The 21,685-nt window shown below is 40.6% G+C and overlaps 1 protein-coding gene across 1 annotated transcript; it reads right to left on the bottom strand.

Moving 5' to 3' along the window:
• Positions 1–391: 391 nt before the first annotated feature.
• pard6b (par-6 partitioning defective 6 homolog beta (C. elegans)) lies at positions 392–21,272 on the bottom strand. The gene is made up of 3 exons (XM_003456974.5): positions 20,851–21,272; positions 19,324–19,546; positions 392–4,114 (listed from the first exon to the last, which is right to left on the bottom strand). The coding sequence occupies exons 1-3, from the start codon at positions 20,911–20,913 to the stop codon at positions 3,195–3,197; spliced, it is 1,206 nt and encodes a 401-aa protein (XP_003457022.1). The 5' UTR covers positions 20,914–21,272; the 3' UTR covers positions 392–3,194.
• Positions 21,273–21,685: the final 413 nt, after the last annotated feature.

The raw sequence follows: 21,685 nt of genomic DNA, 5'->3' as shown, positions 1-21,685 counted from the left end.
AATAAATGATAAACATTCCGTTTTCAAAGACTTCGAGTTCTGTAACTTAAGTTACAATACACATTTTCATGTTAATATTAAGCTCGCTCACGTCCTGGAATATCCTGCAGATGGCGCCAAAACTCCACAAAGTATTTATATGAATGCTACTCAGTTCATCTACCACACATACTACCTGAAAAGCAGGTCAGTGGCGTCTCCAGGATTTTTTTTAATTAGAGCGGCACAGGAGGGAACAAGAACCAAGCAGGATGTAACAGCAACTGAATTTTTAATAAGTCCTGCTTGGAAATTGGTTAAAAATTCAGCCAGTTGTAACAGTTTTTATTTGTAGACAGACCCCTGGCTTCCATGACCATGATTTAGGCCACAACAAAATCCAACCACTGACTATTGCTACATATTAGTTTATTTTATATTTTATCCAGTTCCTCCAATCAGCAGTTACAGGTGTACATCTATTCATACATCTTCAGTTCATTTTCATTTTCTGTGAAAAATGTACATTATATATATATGTATATATATATATATATATATATATAAGCATCAATATGAAAATACTGACAGACAATCTTCATTACAAGTCGAAAACATAGAATTTATCTGGCAAGCAACAATCATTGCTCGATCACTTAAAAAAATTCTGACAGAGTAAAACATTTAGCCTGTTTCAAGGTTGCTTTAACACATGTTTTTCTTCCACAGAAATCATAATTCACAGTATGAAAAAAACAAACAATAATGGTGTCATGTCTTGCACAGACTCTCCTGTTGCTTCAGCCAGAACCGTAAAATCACCTACTGAAATCATCTCTAATGGACAATAAAAATCTACTGTACCGCGAGATTTATGACCAAAAACAACAATCACAAATAAACAATATATCAGTTATAAAAATAAAGTCATAAAATGTGTACAAAGAAAGAAAAATATGCCGACATCTGATTAGAGAATAAATAAAAATGTTGCTGTGGTTACAATCCCAGTGTCCTGTGGTAAAGGTAGAGGAAATAAATTAACAGTGACTTCTAAAAGCCTTCCATCCAAAGTACGACTCATCGCTGTGCTTTAAGATCGGGAATGAAAGAAGACAAGTCCCACCAGAATGTGTTGTACCATAAAAAGGCCCAAAGCACAGTACCTTACACATATAAGTTACAATAAACAACTGGGTAGTTATACAAAACCTGTGTGAAGGTTTCTAGTCAATGATTCACTGTGTAATAAACAATAAACAGAGCTACAAATGATAAACATTAGTGCAGTGGTGTTTTACTGGAAGTGCAGTGTGTGCCAGCCATGATATTATGGGTGAGATAAAATCCATGCTAAAGTCAGGTTTAAAACTTTTAAGAGGAAAAAAAAAATCAATGAAAGAAATAATAGACCATCTGCTCTCACTTCAGGGAGGCAGCAGCTTGTAATGGTAATGGTGGATCTATAGTGTGCTTTCAATAAATGTTGTGGATCTGCTTTATGAACAGGAACTGTGAGAGAATTACTTCTTCACTCAGACATTGTGAAATGTCTGAGTGAATTCAAACTGAAAGGTAGAAAAAAAATCAAAGTAAAGGTGAGTGAATCAAATAGCTCCAATCACAAATGTCTGTTTAAAAGCTTTCAAATAAAATGTGAGGCAGGATGAATATTTGGAGGACTTTCTCAAAGGACGTTCATTACAGGCAAGAAAAGCAATCATCCTACTGAAACCACAAAAATGCAGGTCAGGGCCAAGATATTCTGTACACAAGCCAGCCCTGCCTCACCTTTATCAAATACAGAGAGTGAATCAGCTTTTGCCCTGCGTGTGTGTTTGTTTCACCGTGACTCAGTCCGACCAGGGCGTACTTTGGAACCAGGAAGTTTTTCACTTCTGACTATGTGGGCCATTCCTGTTAACCCACTCCTTCATGTTAAAGTTGACATATTCTGGTCCCATTTAGGCCAAAAGTCTATATTTAGTAGCCACTGTATATAGAGTTGTTAAGTTACATTATCTGAAGTGATTAACTGAATTCAATAACAATGAAGATACAATGAAAAGCAAGACATGTTGCAATGAGACGGCACTGAGATTAGATGTACTGAGTTATGGTCCAAAAAGAAAGAAGAGGGGAACACTATTGCAAACTAAATTAAAAATCCCATTCACATTGTTTCTTCTGTATACATGCAGCAGGGGAAATAGCCCGTGTCGTGATAAGGAAAAGTTCAGTATGAATTAAATACAACAGGGAAATTAACTAGAAGATTTCCTAGTCCAACAACTTCCAACTGGTCAAATAAAAAACAGCACTGTCACTTGTGGGATCCAAGTATTACTACTAATAATATAATAATAAAGACAGGATAGGAAAAGCCCAAGGACAAGCTGTGCAAATATTTATCAAAATTGCCGATCTTTCATTATCAGTCATTGTCACATCAAGTATAGAGAGCAGTGTTTAACACCATCTGAGCCAGGACAAAGAAAAAAAGACTTCTTCTATATGGGATTGTCCTCAAAAATATCTATATATAGATGTGTGTGTATATATATATATATATATATATATATATATATATATATATATATGTATATATGTTTTTTTCCAGAGCCCAGCATCTAGTTGTTTGCTGTGCTACTGCCTTGTGAGGAAAAATTCTGCACTCATGCTGTGAGTAGAGTGACAAGACAAAAAGAAAAAACAAAAACAGAGTGTTTTTGCTTTACGAGTGATATTAACTTGTTAGCGTAACTTAAAAGAGGAAATATGTGAGGATGGGCTTCCTATCTCTGCCTGCTAAAGGAAGTTCGGCGCAATAACAGTTATGGGATTAAAAACAGGTGCGTTTAGAAAAAACAGAGACAGTGGACACTTTCAGTTTTTTGTTGTTGTTGTTTTTATGCCTGCAGAACCAGAAATGGGGGCTGTCATTGCTATGGCACAAATATGTGGTCATTGGCATTCAGAAGAGCAAAGTATGGGGGTGTAGTGTTTGATGTGAAAGGACAAATCTTTAGTAGGTCGAGATGTAATACGCAGACGTATGTTTGTGCTTCTCAGGTTTAGTCACTGTGAGATGGAACTGTACGTTCCTGGGTTTTATTTGATTTCTCCACCAACCCTCCAAATGTGTGTTAAAATACAAGAGTGTTTATTTCTCTGTTCTCCAGTGTGTAGTGTGTGAAATGTGCAGAATGTCCAGTCTACAGCGTTATAACAGTACCGTCCTCCTCCAAACTCCCCCTCTCCATGGCTCTGTCTGGGGACGGCGTGGTAGCCTTGATGTTGCTTAGGGAACTGCTGCTGCCGCTGGTGGGCAGGGTTCCATTGGTGTTAATGGAGAAGGTGGAAGTGGTAGCGGTGCGGAGGTTGAGGTGTGGTTCGTAACGAGGCAATGAGCTCATGCTGTGGTTGGAGGCCATATGTCTGATTGGCTCAGCCTCGCCTCCTGCCTCGATTACCAAGTCCTCTTCATCTTCATCGCTCTCCAACTCCCCGACGGGGAAGTTCTGGATGATGTGTGGTGGTATAGAGGCTGCAGCACTGTGTGACGAGTAGCCGTAGTAGCTGGCGCTGCTGTCTGATGAGCGTCCTGAACTACCAGATGCTGCGCCTCCTCCTCCGCCTACTCCACTACGAACGATATTGTTCCGCTGGTTGGCAGGCTTTACAGTGATGATGAGGTTGTGGCTGTTGGCGATCATCATGTCCGTCACCTGATCCAGCGACTTCCCACCAACCTCGATACCGTTCACTTCCAGCACTTCGTCGTTAACCGCCAGTAGGCCGGTGCTTTCCGCAAGCCCGCCTGGCACCAAGCGAGAGATGAATATTCCTGGGACTTTCTCCAAGCCCTGTGGGGTGACCCGTACACTGGAGCCATCGCGGATGTAGAAACCCAGTGGTTTTTCCTGGCCGTGCTTGTACAGACGAACACGTCGGTGCGTCTCCGGGAGGATGTCGACGTCGATGATGGACGATACAGGCCGGAAGTCTTTAGGGAGGCTGATGATGACTGGAGGTTTTTTCTTGTTGTGATCAGGCCGCAAAAGAACCGCAGAAAGCACAGTGTTCTTCTTCCTGGTCAGGGAATCGGTACCAAATGTTCCATGATCAGCTTCCTCTGTTAAGTAGAAGACAGGAAGTAGAGAAATAGAAGAGGAACAGAGAAACAAAGAGTATGTTAATAAAAGCTGGTTAATTTTTTCAGTAATACCACACTAGGCTCATTACACATCAAATTGTTATTCAAGCTGACACAGAGTTGCATCATGCAGTTTAGAAGAATGAATAATGCCTTGCTCTCAGCCTGAGGCATACCTGCAGGGCGTCTGTGCTAAACATACACAAGATACTGATCCCTATAGCTCCCCTCAGGTTGTACTGATGCAAAATGGCACACCAGCTACCTCAAGTCAACTCCCATCAGCTCTCTCTGACACACAGCCACCCACAAATGTGCTTACTTATGCTGCATACAACCTCATAAACTGAGTAGATAAAATATATTATACACAAGAGTTTAATCGGCATATTCTTGGTATCAGGTCGTCAATTTTCTCAGCCTTAGATATGCATCTTTATTGAAAATAAATAATGAAATAGAGTGCCCTTATTAAAATGAGCAAAGAAGAGTACAGGCATACAACAAAGCATTATATTCAGTTATGCTGTTATCACCATTGGAGGGAAGAAATTTAATTTTCATAGTAATGTAATAATTATTGTATTGTATTAATTTGCAAAGACAATATTCAATTCTAAATTATAATTATAATATTAATGGATGCATTAATTTCATTATGCACACACACCTGCTATGATAAAGATGCTTTAGGAGGCATAGCAGCCATGACCCTGTCAGTGCACTGCAGTAGACTATAGCCTAAATGATCCACAGTGAGTTTAGAACAAAGGCTGGGTACAAAGCAATAATTTAATTTCTTGAAGAGAAACTGATTTTTGCCATTTTAAATCAACTATCAGAAGATGCCGTATACACCAAAGTTTTTAACTAATTATCTGGGGACTTAAAGTTGTAGTACACATTTGTATGGGGTGCTACACTATGGATTACTTGCTGTGGTGACTTCCTGGACTCCATCCAATCCATACCAAAGGTCAAAAAATAAATTAAAAAGATATTACATCTTAATTAGCAAACTTTAAAAGTGCTAGTAGGCAAATTTTTGTTAGGTTGCAGTATTTAACTATTAAGCTAAGCAAGGCTGAGCTAAGACGAGCTAAGCATCTCCTGGCTTAAATGATATCAATGTTATCATGTCACTTACAAAAAAGCAAATGCTGACCTTCTAACTTTTTCATGACACAAAGGTCACATTTGAAACAAAAGTACTGTTGTATTTTGGCTTTCACCATCATACAATGCAGGACAATTCCACCAAGGCAAGCAAGACAGGTACTGCTTGCCTCATGAAATCTAAAAACAGAGCTCAATTAAAACCAAAGTGAAAGCGATCACTGTCCTTGCATTGCAAACAGCATTACATCCCATATGCTTCCCTTTCTGCCTGTTTGTGCCATCCATTAAACTGCTGCCACTCTGTAACTGTAGTCAGCTATTATCTTTGGAAGAAGGCTTGACTTTGCTTTGAGGCCAGCAGCTTTTTCTGGTTGTCTGCAAATGCTTGTGATCTTTGAAAGGACACTGATGGGAGACTAGCATGTTAGACAAGCTCTAGATTAAATATTTTTTTCTTTTGATACAATTTGGTAAGTTATCACTTTTACATTTCACAACCAGGAATAAGTAGGGCAGGGATGCTAAATACAAGACCCAGGGGCCAGAATCACCAAAGTAATTAAAAAGTAAATTAAAAAGTAAATAAAGGGTTATATGACAGAAAAGAACTACGAAATAGAAATTTCAGGGTTGGTTTTTTTGTTGTTGTTTGTTTTTTTACAATGGGTAGTTAAATGCATGGTTAAATCTTGTGACAGACTGAAAGGAGAGTTTTTTTTTTGGTGTGGCCCACTTAAGATCAAAGTGGGTTGTATGTGACCCTCTATGTAAAATGAGTTTGGCATCTGTGGAGAAGGGTTTTTTAATAATATTATAATTTCAACCTTGATACCCAGGAAAATACTCAGTACCATTTTGAATGCCATGGGGGGCAAAAGATGGCAAAAAATATTTTAGGCTTTATTTTTTAAATAAAAACAATACAAACAGTAACATTAATGCTTGCCTTTTTGTAAAAGTCCCAACGTGGGTGGCACTACAACAAGGCCCAAGGCTGGCCAAGGTAATGGAGGGAAAAATATAACCCTTGGCTCTCTAATAGTTAACCAGTATACAAGAAGCTAAACATTAACATCTTTCATACTCTTCTTTCGCCTCTTCTCCAGTCCCTATTTTTGTCTGTTTCTGGTGATATTTTTATCATCTCTGTTTTCAATGAGTCTTTAACTTGTCCACCTTTTCCAAATTAATAATTTTTTTCCTGTTTTGACAGCACTTTGTAAACTCTGCTTTTAGATTAAAGAGTGCTATTAATAAAAGAAAAGGGAAAAAAAGGAAAAAAAACTGTCAGTCTTACACTGAATACCTCTCCCCTCACAGTTTGTTTCTCCCTCTGAGCATATATTTGAGTAATCTGGGAAAAAATCCACTCGGGTGTCTGATAAGGATTCAGGTTCTCAGGTTCTGACAGGTACACACCCCACCACTCCCCTCTCCATCCCAAAAGCCAAAACAAAGGATCGATTGTCCCGAGAAAGAGTGGCTGTCTTATGTTTCAGTTCCCATGAGGCAACAGTTAGTGTATACACTTTTACTATATCTTTGCCAGGCTTGATCTTATGGCTCATTTCCACATGAAGAAGAAATACAGCCATGACAACTTTCTAAGAAGTAGGTAAATGCTAAAACACAAGTTTCATCATGCGTGCTAGGTTCTTGTTCCAAAGAGCAATATGCAAATAGTGTACAGATGATGTTTTGAAACACTTGCACATGCGCATACATGCACCTCCCTGCACAGCCGACACAGAGGTTGTTCTTGCAGTGCAGTCATGCGTAGCTCCACATCTCATTTCACTCTTTCTAGACTTCTTTTCATCTAAACCATCTCTCCATCTGCACCACATGAAAGGACCAGACCTGACAATAGAGTTATATTTGAGCAAAAAGAATATGGCGGTCCCTCGGGGCCACTCACAGGCCCTCAGAACAGCTAAGAAACACTATTTTGGTATCAAATGGTGAACACTCATACCGCTTTCTGAGATCACCAGTATGCAACATATGCAAGAATCTACAAAAACACACAAGAAGGCATTCATTTTGAAACAGAGAACAGATGGATTTATTAGGCTTATCTCTGGCTAGTGATGATACCTGAGCCCCGATGAACAGCAGCACAGTGAAACACCATACCCTGAAAACCCATACTTACATTACAGCTCATCAGAGCACACAAAGCTCCCAGTCTAAACTATCTACCAGACCACAGGCAAGACAATATACTACACAGCGTTTGAAGTTTACGGAAACGATCTTCTATTGTTCTTTTTATTTTAGAGTAAAACTCCCAGATTAGTCTAATTTAATACTGAAAAGAACAAACTTCCTGATGCCACATGGATGGTATCAAAACATATTTTAATAGAGTATTGCTAAACCAATAATGTAAGGTAATGGGGGGTAAAGGAGGTCCTATTCTGTTTTTATCCAAACCTACATGGCCCCCTGTGAAAGAAGTAATTTCCCCCTTTTATTAAATGATGAATTACCTGTCATTAACTATATTTTTGGAAAGCTTATCCACCAATTTCACTAGTCAGACCCAGGCCTGATTACTGCCAGACCTGCTGAATCAAGAAATCACTTAAACAGAACCTGTCGACTTAAATGAAAATGAAATCATCATTTTAAAAAAATATTTTATATTATTTAGCTTCTCTATCTAATATAAAATTTTAAAGTTTTATCATCAGAAACTTGTGACAAATATGAAAAAAAAATAAGAAATCAGGATTGGGTAAAACATGTTTTAGACTGTTCAATAGAGCAATTAGGTGGATGTTTATAATAAACATGGCCAAGTTTTAAAATTATCAGGTCACCAGAGGTGGCAAAAGTACAGAGATTCTGTTCTTAAGTAGAAGTACAGATATTAGTATTAAAAAATACTATTAAATAGTATTTAAAAAACACTGTGTATGATTTCCTGTATTACTGTTTAGGCTCAGATGGGTTTGATGTTTTAAGGCTCGCACTGACATGAAATAATAAGTCCCCTCATATAAGAAATATAAGAATAGTTTTGAACTGTGAGTCATGCTGAGTTCAAGAAAAAAAGCTGGTAATGAACATTCTTTGGAAATATGCTCACCGATACCGATATAACTTCAACAATAATTTTTTACATAATGTCCACACTTTAAAAAAAAAATTATGTTATGTATCTACATTTATTATGTGGGTTATATGGTGTATTTTAAAACTCAACATCTAATGATTTATCATATTTATGTCTATTGAAATCATTTAACTAATAATAATTAGCTTGAGTGACAATTACAACTGGCTAGCCCAGAACAACTCACCACAGAGCTTGGGGAATAGTGTAGGGTTAAATATTTAGTTCAGTAATGACTTCATTGCCAGACAACCTGGACCTGAGCATACCAAAAGAATGACAACATCTAGAACAGCTGCTTTAAAGGGTTTGGGTCTATTTTGGGTCTGTCGCCCATATCCCAAAATTCTCCATTCCTTCCTTTGTTTAAGAAATTCAAAAGGGTAGTTCTGTGTTTGCTGTTGAGTGTGTTTGCATATGTTGAGCATACATCACTTTTATTCCCTCAGTCCCTCGGTAAACACTTTGAGCTTGACAGTGGTCCAGTGCGTAGAGGTATGTGACTGATTTGGCTAATGATTAAACCATTGGAGGCGGACTATAAGGGCAGGAAACAGAAATATTTTATAATGTTCAGATTTCTGAGGATATTTATCACAAGGCTGCTCTTTAAACTGTTTAAAATTTATGGACACATTGGCAATAAATCAGTGCAGCCAGGAATGAGAAACACATGCTAGTGTATTCATTGCCAAGTTTATCAAGTTTTTAGTCTTCACATACCACATGTATGCATTTTTAAAATGATGAGAATAGTCAAAACTTTGAATATTTGGAACAATGGGTTCTTGATTTGAGCCTTAGATTTCAGATTTCACCTATTCACATGCAACACTAAGCACCTTTAACTTAACGTTCAGACGCTCTGATGGATGCATCAGGGCCAACTCAGGGTTCAGTACTTTGCCAAAAGACATTCAAACATGGAGGTTGGAGGAGCGACGGATAAGTAGACCTGCCCCACCTTCTGAGCCACCCTCTATTGCAACTCGTCATATTATCTTAATAATGGCTTAAAAAAGCAAACACAAAAAATGTTAGTGAAATTTGTTTTTGGATTTTGTGGCATGTTTGAAGAAGAAGGAGAAAAAAAACACTGGCTGACATATTGGATTTTGGTGATTTTTAAATTGGCAGATATCAGTATGGAGCTTAAAAAGCTTTTATATCAGTCATGGTCAAGGAATATTAGCTTTCTACTGAATGATGTTCACTACACTTTTACACTTTTGCATCAAGTTGAGGTCCTTGCATCATAGTCCAACACAAAGCCATCAACATACGCAGCTGTGCTGTCATCTGTGGCCGTGTGAGAAATACGTTGAACAACCAGTAACGTGAGCTACTTTCATGTTTGTGATTTAGTAGTGGTCCTGTAGGCAGAGAGGACACAAGTCAGTGAACTCTTCATTTTTGTGGTCGGCTCCACCTTCCTCAGGCTTCTGTAGCCTCTGCACTGGTTGGTTTCCCACAATCCTCTATTCTCAGCCAAAGAACTACACAGACACCAACACCAACCATACTGGGAAAATGTTTGGAAGATGTCAGTTTTTAATACAAACTGATGGCTTAACAAAGAGCTGCTTATGGTTCCATTATGAAAAATATCAGATGAAAGCTTTGTGAAGCTTGTCGACTTCCAGTTAAGCCATCACTGAGTCCCTAATGCAAAGCTATCAAAATGTTTCTTTTGTCCTTTTTGCTTCTCTCCATAACATAAGGTAACGGTTGGGTAGTGTTCTATTTGTCACAGATGAGTCATTTAAAAAAAACAATAAATAGACGAGTTCACAGACTTTAAAACAGCTCTTTATTAGCTTCTTTCCTTCCTCTGGCTTGAAACTAGAAATGTATGACAAGTTTCGGTCCAGAATTTCAAAACCGGTGCTATCCTAGTTTTACTCCTCGCTCAATAATCATGCTGTTTAACTGGTATCAGCGCTCATATTTGAGGTATGATTCACAAACTCTGAATAGAAAACATAATCACTATCCCCACACTTGGCATGGCTCTGAACAGGTTAGGCATTTCAAATATGCAGTGGCTGCTTTGATTTCCCACACTCTGAATGGAGTTAGTGAGGAGCAAAGGAAGCGACGCAGTGGAGGAGAAAATGACAACCCAGCAGCACATAGCCACAAGTGAGGACACATGCAGTGATGCTCAGTCACTCCTCTCAGTAGCATGTAAGTAACGCACACGAGCACGCACAGGGTGAACAACGAATGCATCTTCATCCTGACACTGAAAGAACTATGATCACTCATTTCAAATGGCACGCACGGGTCAAATGCATCACTGCCTTCAGCACTCTACTTTTAAATGCTCTGGATCGATCATGCTCCACCTTTGTACTCTCAAAGTGACTGTATTACTCGCACAGAAGAAGTGATATGTGTGGGCAATCACAACATGCCGTAACCGCTCACACCAGAATTTCCAGCTTTATTATTATTATTATTATTATTATAGACTCTAACAGATGAAAAACAATAGGCTATATTACACAATTATGCATCGGTGCATCATTGAGCTGCACCTTTTTCTATGGACATTAATGTACTTCTTTCTTTAGTAAAGCATTAATGCATGTATTCTAATGATGCTGACCTCTTCAGTAGTGACTATACTTATGATTATCCAGCATTATTGGAGAACCAGAGGCTTCTCCTGCTACAATAGTGACATTAAATCCATTACTTCCTTGTATTAGTTGTCCCAGGTGCAGCGTCAGGGAAACCTGATACCATGTCCTGGTGGAAGAACAAGATCAGGAAGGAGCTACGAGAGCTGCCATCATCAGTCCAGCTACTGTAGCCAACACTTTTGGTTCTATGTTTATATTCTTTTAAAAGGATAGTTGTACACTCATCAGTGGTTCGGATGAGAGTAAAACTGTTTAACAAGTGCTGTCCATCAAGCCAGCCCTCCATATAAAACTTATGGCATGTCTCAAGGATATGAGTAAGAACAGCACAAAGAAAAAGACGGGCAGATGAAGGTTGTGGTGTTCTGGAAACAGTCAGGTTTGTTGATGACAAGCCTGGATGTTCACCACACAGCTGGTGCTGCGTTGTTCCTGACACAGAATGATACAGGAGAGGGGGAGGAAAGGGGAGTATGTGATGTGTGTGTCAGTGTGAACTTGGATAGATGAGAAAAAACAGGGGTGGTGCCAAAAACAAAAAAAAGAAGCAGGAAGGAGAGACACAAAATGCAGAGAAAGAGAAGAAAAAACACAAAGAGGAAAGGAGGTGATAAAAAAAATACTTTCAAAGGAGTAAATTCCCAGAGGGTTGCTATTCCTGGTGTGGTGAGCATACCTTCCTGGCACAGCCCAGATAAAAAGTGCCTTAATTCTGCTGATAGGGAAGGAGAAAGAAATGGAAGGAGGGAGGTCAAAGCCAGAGGTGTTGAGAAGACAGTATGGAATAGGGCCAGTCTGTAGCAGGCTACTGTGTTCTGATATGAGTGAGGTGTTTGGGACACGAGGAGGCTGTGCAGACTTGTAGAGGTATGAGGCGCGCTTGAGCAAAGGAAGTCTTCATGTAGAATTGAGCTGTCAATTTGAGTAATTGCTTATTAGATCCATTATTTAAAAGACTCCGGTCATGAACATTAGCCTGCTCCTAGGCCTTTTCATACAATCTGTCATGAATTCTCCATTACACATATCAGCCCTGCTTTATTACCCTGTCTTGACAGCAGCCATTCATCAAAAAGACCAAAACTAAAATCTGCACTGGAGGGGGAATCAGCTGTAATGAAGCAATGTACAACAACTACAGCTTGCTAATAGGTTTAATGCAGAATTAACACCGTTTATTTGCCAGCTCACACACTCTCAGTATGCATGTATGCGCGCTTCAGTCTTGTCCCTGCAGCATGAAGCAATTCCATCAATTTATTTTGTGCTGACACAGATGCCTCCCTCTTTCCTGTAATACCTCCTTGTTCTCCAGATGTTATTCCTGTTACCCTCATAATATCTCGAAGTCACTGCGGTCCATCTCTCAGCTTGAGTCCTTCTTTGTCTCTGTGGCGAGGCGGGGTCTGCGGTGCCGCTACAGGGGCGATGGACACACCTGCACAGCATCTTGTTGTTGAAGTGTGTGACTGTGAGCTAAAAAGCTACAGCTAGTGTGTAATTAAGCAACCATGAATAAGTGAAAATAAAAGCAAGACACTGAAAAGCATGAAACTATGGATGAGTCTGCCATGTGATTGTTACAGTGGTGCCGAAACCCAGGAAGGGGGCACAGCAGACCCATGACTGGGCCAGTCTGGCCCGAATGGTGGCCGAACTCGCGGCCACACAACAGGAGCAGGCGGCGGTGTCACGTCACTGGCAGGAAGAGCTGCAGGACCGGACTGAGCGTCATATCGAGAAGCTGGCAGCTGGGATCTGGTCCTGGTCGACACCGCCGCCTCCCCCACCGACGTTCCCCGATGGCGTGGAGGTGGAGGAGGTCCGGACTGTTCCGGATATATACAGGCTATATAAACAGGATATATTCTTCGAATCAAATTAGATCAGGGCCTCAAACAGGACTTTTTTCTACAGATGACTGTTTTAGATCTCACTGTAGGAAAAATACGAGTGAGGAATTCAGCTGATTCACTTTCAGAGTCTGGGGACTGTTTATGCTGGCTCAAATGAAAATAAGGGACCAATCACAAATATTATTAGTCATGACTTGACTTTCTCTACTATGACAAGCCAAAAATCTATGCTGTGACAAAGTACAAACCATTTCAAGGACAAAACGTGGAGATTTGGAATTCGCTTGTCAGAGACTCACTGGAGAAGCAGATGATTGCATTGCTCAGTTTTGTCACAAAGTGGTATCTGGCGACTATTTACAGGAGAGAAACTTAAAAATGGAATGATTTCATAACTCATTTAAAAAAGTGAGTCTACCTCCTTTCAAAGCCAATCTGTGGGAAATATTGTTTGTGCTGGAATCATGTTACAAAGGGATCTCATTACAGTCAGCATGTGCAGGAAAAAAATTACATGTAATCTTCCAGTATATATATATGTTATGGTTATTCAAGTGTTATTTTAGGATAGACTCATACCTATCCTATAATGTCATCACTTCTATATAACTCTGTTAAAAAAAGAAAGAAAGGTAAGACTTAAGAACAAAATACAAACAGTGAAGGTGGTTAGGCAACAGCTTTTGGGAGCTGCATGTCAGAACATAGCCAGGATAAATATGCTACAATGGTGAGATTTTAAATAATAATAATAATGATCACAGATAAGCATATTGGTTATCATGCTTCAGATCAATAACTCTGTTGTTTCAAGCCCAGGGGGACACATGGCTTAATTAAAAATCGGGAAAGCACATCTTTCTGCTTGCAAGTGAAACTAAAAGTCTAAAGATCATAAATTATCTGGCAAATTATCTTGACACTGAGTGGGAAAAAAAACACATTTCATAGTACATCCATGATATTCACATTACAACAAAAATAACTGCTCTCTCTTTGTGTCAATTATTTTAAAACCAGAAACAAACATGCATGTCCGAAGTTTCTGTTTCAACTCATGAAAACAACTACAACATATCAACGCGCACCTATAATGTGTGGCAAGCCGACAAAGTTCAATCACATCTCATAAAATAGTGTGCGTGTCCCCCTGATCTTTTGTCCGACTAGTATAGTTCAGTTAAAACCTCTCCATCCCACTATCAGTTTACTCTCCATGGTTTGTAACAGTAAACAGTCCACTTTCGTTCTCTTTTCCCTACTGCCCAACCCTCACCCTCCCCGTCATCCAACTCCTTCTCCTAATCGAGTGTGTGGTTTCTCCCTTCTTCATATTTCTCATGCAGTCAACACATTTCCTTCCCTCCTTCTACCCATTCATTTATTCATTCATCTTCCTTAACCAACCCTAAGCTGAGAAATTCTGACAGCCTCTATATAACAGAGGCTGGCCTCCCGCTGTCTCACCACTGCTCTTCCTCCATCTGCTTGCAGCCTGCATAGAGTCTCATTCAGTCAGGTTTCAAAGGAGAGACCGAGCAGGGATCTGGCTCACCTCTCTCATTTCTGTCCTCCATGTCCCTGCTTACTTTTATTTGATCTCCTTATCCTTTCTTTGCTCTTCCTCTGTCTACCTTGTTGACTGAGCTGAGCTGTGGAGCTGAGGGTCCAGCCTGGCCTGCTGTCCTGTCTAATCTAGCCAGCAGACGTGATCAGAAGCTGGCCACATTCCACCAAACCCCCCTCCGTTCAATCTTCCTCCCTTCTTCTTCTCCATTTCTTTCTCTCTCGCCCACCCTCCCCAGCGTGGGCCTCACTCTACATTCCTCCCTCACTAATACTATTCCCGCTATCCTCCTCCCTCACTCATTCCCTCTCTTGCTACCTCTTGTTGCATTCCGATCGCACTAACACTACTCCCTCTCGTCTCCCCACATCTCTAATTACATGCATTGCCCAAACAATGCCTTATACATTACTCCCTCTTTAGTACTGTTTACTGTCCCTCTCTCTTTCATCCTTCAATCTCTTATTAAGCTCAAGTTCTGCTCCTCCTCCACACATTCTTCCTTAAGATCTACAAATTCATCATCCCCTCACTCATCACAAACAGCATCCTAGGGAATACATCATGCTCTGTAGAAAACCTCACATCCAGATCAAGGGTGGCTGATTTCTGTTATTTTTACAGACAGAGCTCCTCAGGGAAATGGCATCCTTCACACCTGCCACCATATCTCCCTTCAGCATATCCTTTTAATTTAAACCCACAGTAAAAGTGCATGTCTTTAGTTGTGGTGTCCTTACTTAATCTGAAATCCTATGCTTAGTCAATCTCATCCTTCTTCTTCTGTGAATGTCACATTCCCACTCCATGTCCGTCTCAGTGCACTTTCATTATCACTCCCTGTCAGTGCCGAGCAGATTCAGGTTCAAGTTCAAGTTCTTATCATATTCAGACACTTTGCATGTTTTGCAGGCTAGGTGTACTTTCACACTGAACATATTCCATCTCTGGCTGGATGACTCATTCACTGGTTACTAATTAAAAGGCAATCCCTGCTGGGAAACACAAATACAATCGTTTCTGTCCCTCCCTATACCTTTCCCCTTTACGTTAATGGATAAGAGTTAGGAGCTGAAACTGTGAGAGCAGTGAGCAACATCACTGAACAAACACACACCCTGGGATTGCCTGAAAGCTGCTACTGCTACATGGATGACGACCTGGACACTCTGAAAGTTGCGTGCATACAAGCACAAAGGGCGTTCTGGATGACTGATACAGACAAACATGTTGTCAAACTGAGGGAAAACTTCTTCTGCCAGCCATGTTTAAAGACAATTAAACACAAGGCTGAGTGTGTATCTCATTTTTCCTGTTTCCCTTAAAAGAAGTATTTAATATTAATGCTAACTCAATATACATAGGCCAACAAAACCACTGAAACAGCACATCATTTTGTTGAGCAAGTTGCAACCCAACTATAAAGTGGAGCAGTTCAAGACTGAAACATCCTGGGGCTTCTGAAAATGTAAAGCAGAGCTACAATGAGGCATCCAGGCAGATGTACTGGCTAAAACGGTCTTACTGCGAATATACCTACATCAGTGCACATTTTTTTTTACTACTTTATAAGAGTGGTGGTATTAGGTTAATAATGTAGTACAGGGTAGGCTACACACTGAATTAAAACCACTAAGAGGTGACATGAAACAGGCTGATCATCTTGTTGATTATCTGGTTGGAGTGTAATGTTTCTGCTGGGAAATCTGGCATTCACATAACTGTTAATTTGGCACATACAACCAACCTAATCATTGTGCATACCAGGCACACCTGTTTATGGCAGCGACACTCCTTGATGGCAGCTGTCTCCTCCAGCAGAACAGTGCACCATCCTACATGGCTGCACATGTTACAAAAAGCCTAAATGAAACCAAAAGCTGGACTTCGTCAGCAACCAAGACAGAAATTGCTTACATGAGAACAACTAATAGCATTAATCACTAACTCACTCACTTTAACCCGACTTTACCCATTATTATTCATACATAGTCTCTGAGAGAGACACACACGCCTCTAAGTAGTTACAACTGCATGACACAGTGAGACATATTAATAACAAGTGAAGTTGTCAAAAGACCTCAACAAAGACAGTCTTTGCAAATGCTAGCAATCATGCTCCCAGCATGCTTTGCAGCATTAATCCACCTATGAGCAGGCCTCTTTAGGGGTGCCATGACAACCAGTAAACAGTGGACAACTCACTGCCAGCCCAACAGTCATCAACACATTGTTCACAGATGGAGGGGTGGGGGTGGAGGGTGTCAGGGAATACCCAGTGCTGCTGGGTTGTATTTGTTGTGCGTTGAAGAGATTTCAAAAATGACCAGTAGTCAAAAACAGAGGCACAAACACTTCACCCATTTCTCAGCAGTGAACAATAAGACATTAATGGCTGAATAGCACATAGGCAGAAAAACAACAATGTAGGCATTATTTAACAACCAGACAACAACATACAGTTGCAGCCTAGTATCCATCGAACCATCTGCACGTCGACGAGTGGATGAAACCTAAAGCGCCCAGCCTGAGCAACACAGCCTAGATTTAGTCTCTGAGACAAATAAAATTCAGTGCCAAAAATAACCCTCATTATACGCATGAACTGTACAGTGCACAGACTAGACACCCTTTTAAAATAAACACACAAATCATCCAAATCACTGAATGTGGAGATTGTGGGCAGTTTTTTGGGGGTTTTTTAGCTCTGAGTTTTCTTTCCCAGTCCAAGTTCAGCAGGTTTTCACTGCACTATTCCACACCGGCCTAGTTGGAACATAATTTGGCCCCCACTGCTGCTTTATCTGAAGCCTTGCTCTTATGCAATAATGACCAATCACATCTGACTGAGACATTTACATAATTACTCAGTTGCAGTCTTAAAGGACATAGAAGTCTAATAGCATTCGAACTGATGACTGGACTGCTGAAATTCTGAACTGATGCAGTGCAGTACACTAAACACAAACACAATTAAACACTGTGGTAGGGATCATGACCTCATGATCCTCATGCTATTTATAACTACCTGTACATATGAAGATTTTTCATTTGGATGTTGGGTCACATGCAGATATCGTAACAAGATCATTAGTTTAAGATCAGTAATACTATTTATGTTTATGTTCCAAAACGGAACACAAGACATCTTATTTCAAAAAGATCGGGGTTCTAAAAGATGTAAGAAGCTTTCCAGATAAACAAGCACTGAGTGTTAAAAAGCTTCCGCATTGGCCCCAACATGGACAAGCCATTAACCTGTTATAGAGCCATCATCAGAGATGAGATCCAGTGCCTACAGATATATGATTTAATAAATTATCTATAAGCTGCGAATTTGCTGCTTCCGTACAATGCACGGCTTTTTATGTTCAGACTAACTTGGACCTAACGGTAAAGTAAGGGGGTTTCCCTGCTGACAAATCAGGAGGGAAACCAGGGTTTCAGGTCAGGGGGTCTGCAGGGGGTTATGGCTGCATTAGTGCATCTGTGTGTGTCTTCTGTTTTTGTTCTGGCTGGGATGCCTGCCGAGGCGGTGTTTTCATGCGTTTTTCATGTGAGCAGCAGTGAGCCCAGCATGGGGCTAGTGTCTGGAGCATGTAATTGAAACACAGTCCCATGCAGCGATACACACTGACCCCACTAATCTTCTTCTGACAAAGTGGCTTAGCTTCTATAGGGTCATATGGCACAGGCTTAAACACAACAGGCCCAGGCAGACCCTGGGGTCCTCCCCACATTCAACAGGTCACATTTAGCAACTTAGTGATTAGGAATACACTCCAAAATCAAAGGAGAGGTTAAACCTTTGTACGTATACTCTGACAGAAACATGTTTATGTAATCACTATGGATACACTGATTGTGAAATTATAGGCCAACAGCAGCATTTTGTTTCCAAATCTACTTCTTTCCCTTTTGTTGTGCTTATACCTCATTTACTCCATGATAACAAAAAAAAAAAAAGAAAGAAACAACTGACCCCATTTAAAGTCTTTCAGCTTTTTGTAACACAATCTTTGAACACTCAGCTCGTGTGAAATCTTGAAGACAGAACATATTAATGTTGACCACTGACATCAGTAAATGCCATGTTAATTGGCAATATGCCAATATCAGACACCAAGGCTGGTATAGTAAGACCTGCAGTAATCATACACATGAAATAAAGGTAAGCCATACTTGTGAGCATGAATTTAGAGCAGCCACAACTTATTCCTTTATTAGCTAAAGATTAAAAACTTATCTACAAGGGGAACTGCAAAAGCACAGCAATTATGGCAGGAACATTGGTAATGATTACACCAGAGCCAGCAAAGGAAGTTAGAAACTGCAGCAGCAGTGTTTACAGAAACACTGTTCGACAGCAGCACTGTCAAACTTGAAACCCGTATTTCCAAAACAGTCAGACACGTAAAAAAACAACTCCCATGCAGCTACCGAGCTGCAATACAAAACAGCCTACTGGACAAACTCAAAGTGAACTCCATTAGTCTACTCTTGTTGTTTTGCTCAGCTCTTATAGTGAACTCCTCATTTCAAGTGCATTCTTCCTCTCAACAAGCCCCCTAACCTTAGCTTAGTTAACTAGAAATCAATAAGGAAAAAAAATAGAGGCCAGTGGTTTAGCATTTACCATTTAGTTTGTTTCGCTGAACATGGCAACATACAACAAGTAGCCTAAAAACTTACAATGTAAAGTGACACTTAAGTATTTATAACTCTGTCACAGCTATAGTCAATAGCCTATCACATATTTCTAAGCTGTGCTTTTCAATGCTAATGACTGTATTTGCATTTCCAATGCAAAGCAGATGTAACCAAGCAAACAAATGAAAACTTGGGACTCTTTGTCCAAACACTTCCTCTGTGCATACCTTTCCTCTGGAGGAACAGCCTGAGTAGAGGGTTAGCTGTGGAGATGGCCTTGTGGTAATTGTCGTCATTGTTGATGGGCAGCAGGTCACCGTGCACGTCAGCATAGCCCACCAACAGCTCCACGTTGGGGATGCGATGCACATGCTGCAGGAGACCGTAGAACTCGTCGAAGCGGCCTGGCTTGGACCGATCCAGAGAGAACCGACGAAACTCTGCACCAAACTGGGATGGGGCAGAAAGGCGTTCACATGTGATTGCAAATGAACACACAAATACACACAGAGGTGTGACGTATGGCCGAAACCAGGGTATGAAACAGTGCTTGATAAGCCTACTTTGTACTGATGCGTAAGCCAAAGCACACCACGTGTGGTAAATTATTCACGTGTTTTGTGTATCTCTAGGCTTGCAGATTAAAGCTTTTATCAAGCTACCACACAGCGTATTTATCATGCAGCTATTAGAAAGACAGTGTGCTTTCAGCATATGTACAATCACCACAAACGTGTTGCTGGTTTACCCATTTAAGCCCGTGGGCTGACTGGATCAATGGCTGCAGATGCCTAATCTTTAGGCAGCTCTGTAGTTGAGACAGAGCACAATGCCTCATTGGTAGTGCTAGTGAGAGGTACCGGCTGTTGTGGTTACTGTTGCTCAGCACTGACAAAAGATGATCTCCCAGCTTAATCAGTTATTTTATGCATCAATGCAAAGCAGAGTTAATTTAATAAGTGGTTGGGGACATAAGGAAGATAATCTTAACTCAGAAGAGTCAAAAAACTTAAAAATCCCGGGATAGCTGATTAAATAATAATAATAGCTATAGTAACTAATCTAGGTAAAGTATGAGGAAGGCAAAAAATGAGTGTTGCAGCTGAAAATATTTGACAGCTTGTGTCAACGCGTCCAAAAACGTCTAGAACAATATAGTCATTATTCATTACACTTATGTGTGGTCATGCCTCAGCAGGGCGCGGATGGAGCCACGAGCCTGACGCAGGCCGTGTGACACCTGTAACCGCAGGCAAATAACACGACAGGCAACGACTGACACCTTTAACCGACGTAATTTGACATAAACTTTTGTTAATTTGAGCAAACTTTCCACGCAGATTAAATTAAGTTAAAGAGTTGACTCAAACTTGAAGTCAGTACTCGGTAAACGAGTAGGAGAGTACGGCGGAGAAGGCTGTGACAGGTGACACTGGCTCACTGCGCAGTCAGCTGACAAAAACCCTCCACCTTGCCACAAACTAGCTAGCCTTTAGACGTAAAACGACCAAAAAACTACGCCACGGTTACCAATAAAGTTTTAAGAATTGTAACCAAACACCCGGGTGGTCACAGTGAAAAACAAAACAAAAAAACCGTTAGCTCCTCTTAAAGTTTATAAGCCTTGCTTCATAATAACCCGCTATCAAGCCACTTTAGCAGGCTAAATTAGCAAGAGTGGATTTAATGAGGACGAAGGTTGTCGGGAGTACAAACACTGGAAGGATACCTGACAAATAAGTGTCCGTACCCACCTTGCTCTTCACCTCCACTGCATTCAGAGAACGGCTGCTCGGCACTCGGTGGTTTTTGTTCATGTTTCTCTAGCAGCGGGACCGCCGCCAAAGCACTCACACTCTCTCCCTGCTCCTGCCGCCGCTGCCAATGTCTATCCACAAACCCCGTGTGTCCACCAGTTGTTTTTAATGTTTTAGTTGTGGGGTGTTTCAGTCGCACAGACTACACCGCGACTTCTTGACGTCCGCCGGTATGAGTGGTCCCTCCACAGAATGCGACAGAGGCTGTCAATCAGCCAGCTTCAGCTCGTAAACTTGTCTCCTCTCATACTTGCCGCTGACACCGTAGCTACAGCCCCACAGCGTACCGTCTCTGGCTTACCTCTGCCTGCGACTCTCTCTCCCTGCCCGTACCCGGAGAGCCGGAGATACGGGACTTCAAAATAAAAGGCGTGGCATTTATAATACTCTGTGGCTTCAAAATAAGAGCCAGCTTCCACCTCACCAGCATTAGCCCACTCTGTCCTGGCACGGTGTGGCAACCATGCTCCAAATAGCTCGAACAATAATGAACAGTAATGCCTCATTTTTTGTTTTTAATGTCATTCATAAAAAAAAAAAAAACTATTTTAAGTGTGTGTGTGTGTGTGGGGGGGTGTTTGCCATCATGTTAACTGAAGCACTGATGCACTTAGAGTTGTACTTTCTCACTCTAATAACGTAATGATGACCATATCTCTAAAAACCCTAAATTAAAATCGTTTGCATTAACTATTTAAACAGTTATACTGTACCCAGTAAAAACTAATAGTGTAACAGAGATTTTATGATAGTTGAATGAAGTGTTACCTGC

Source organism: Oreochromis niloticus, linkage group LG20, assembly GCF_001858045.2.
Source record: "Oreochromis niloticus isolate F11D_XX linkage group LG20, O_niloticus_UMD_NMBU, whole genome shotgun sequence".
NCBI lineage: Eukaryota > Metazoa > Chordata > Actinopteri > Cichliformes > Cichlidae > Oreochromis > Oreochromis niloticus.
The sequence above is the reverse complement of the archived record's forward strand: the minus strand, read 5'-3'. Positions and strand labels throughout refer to the sequence as shown.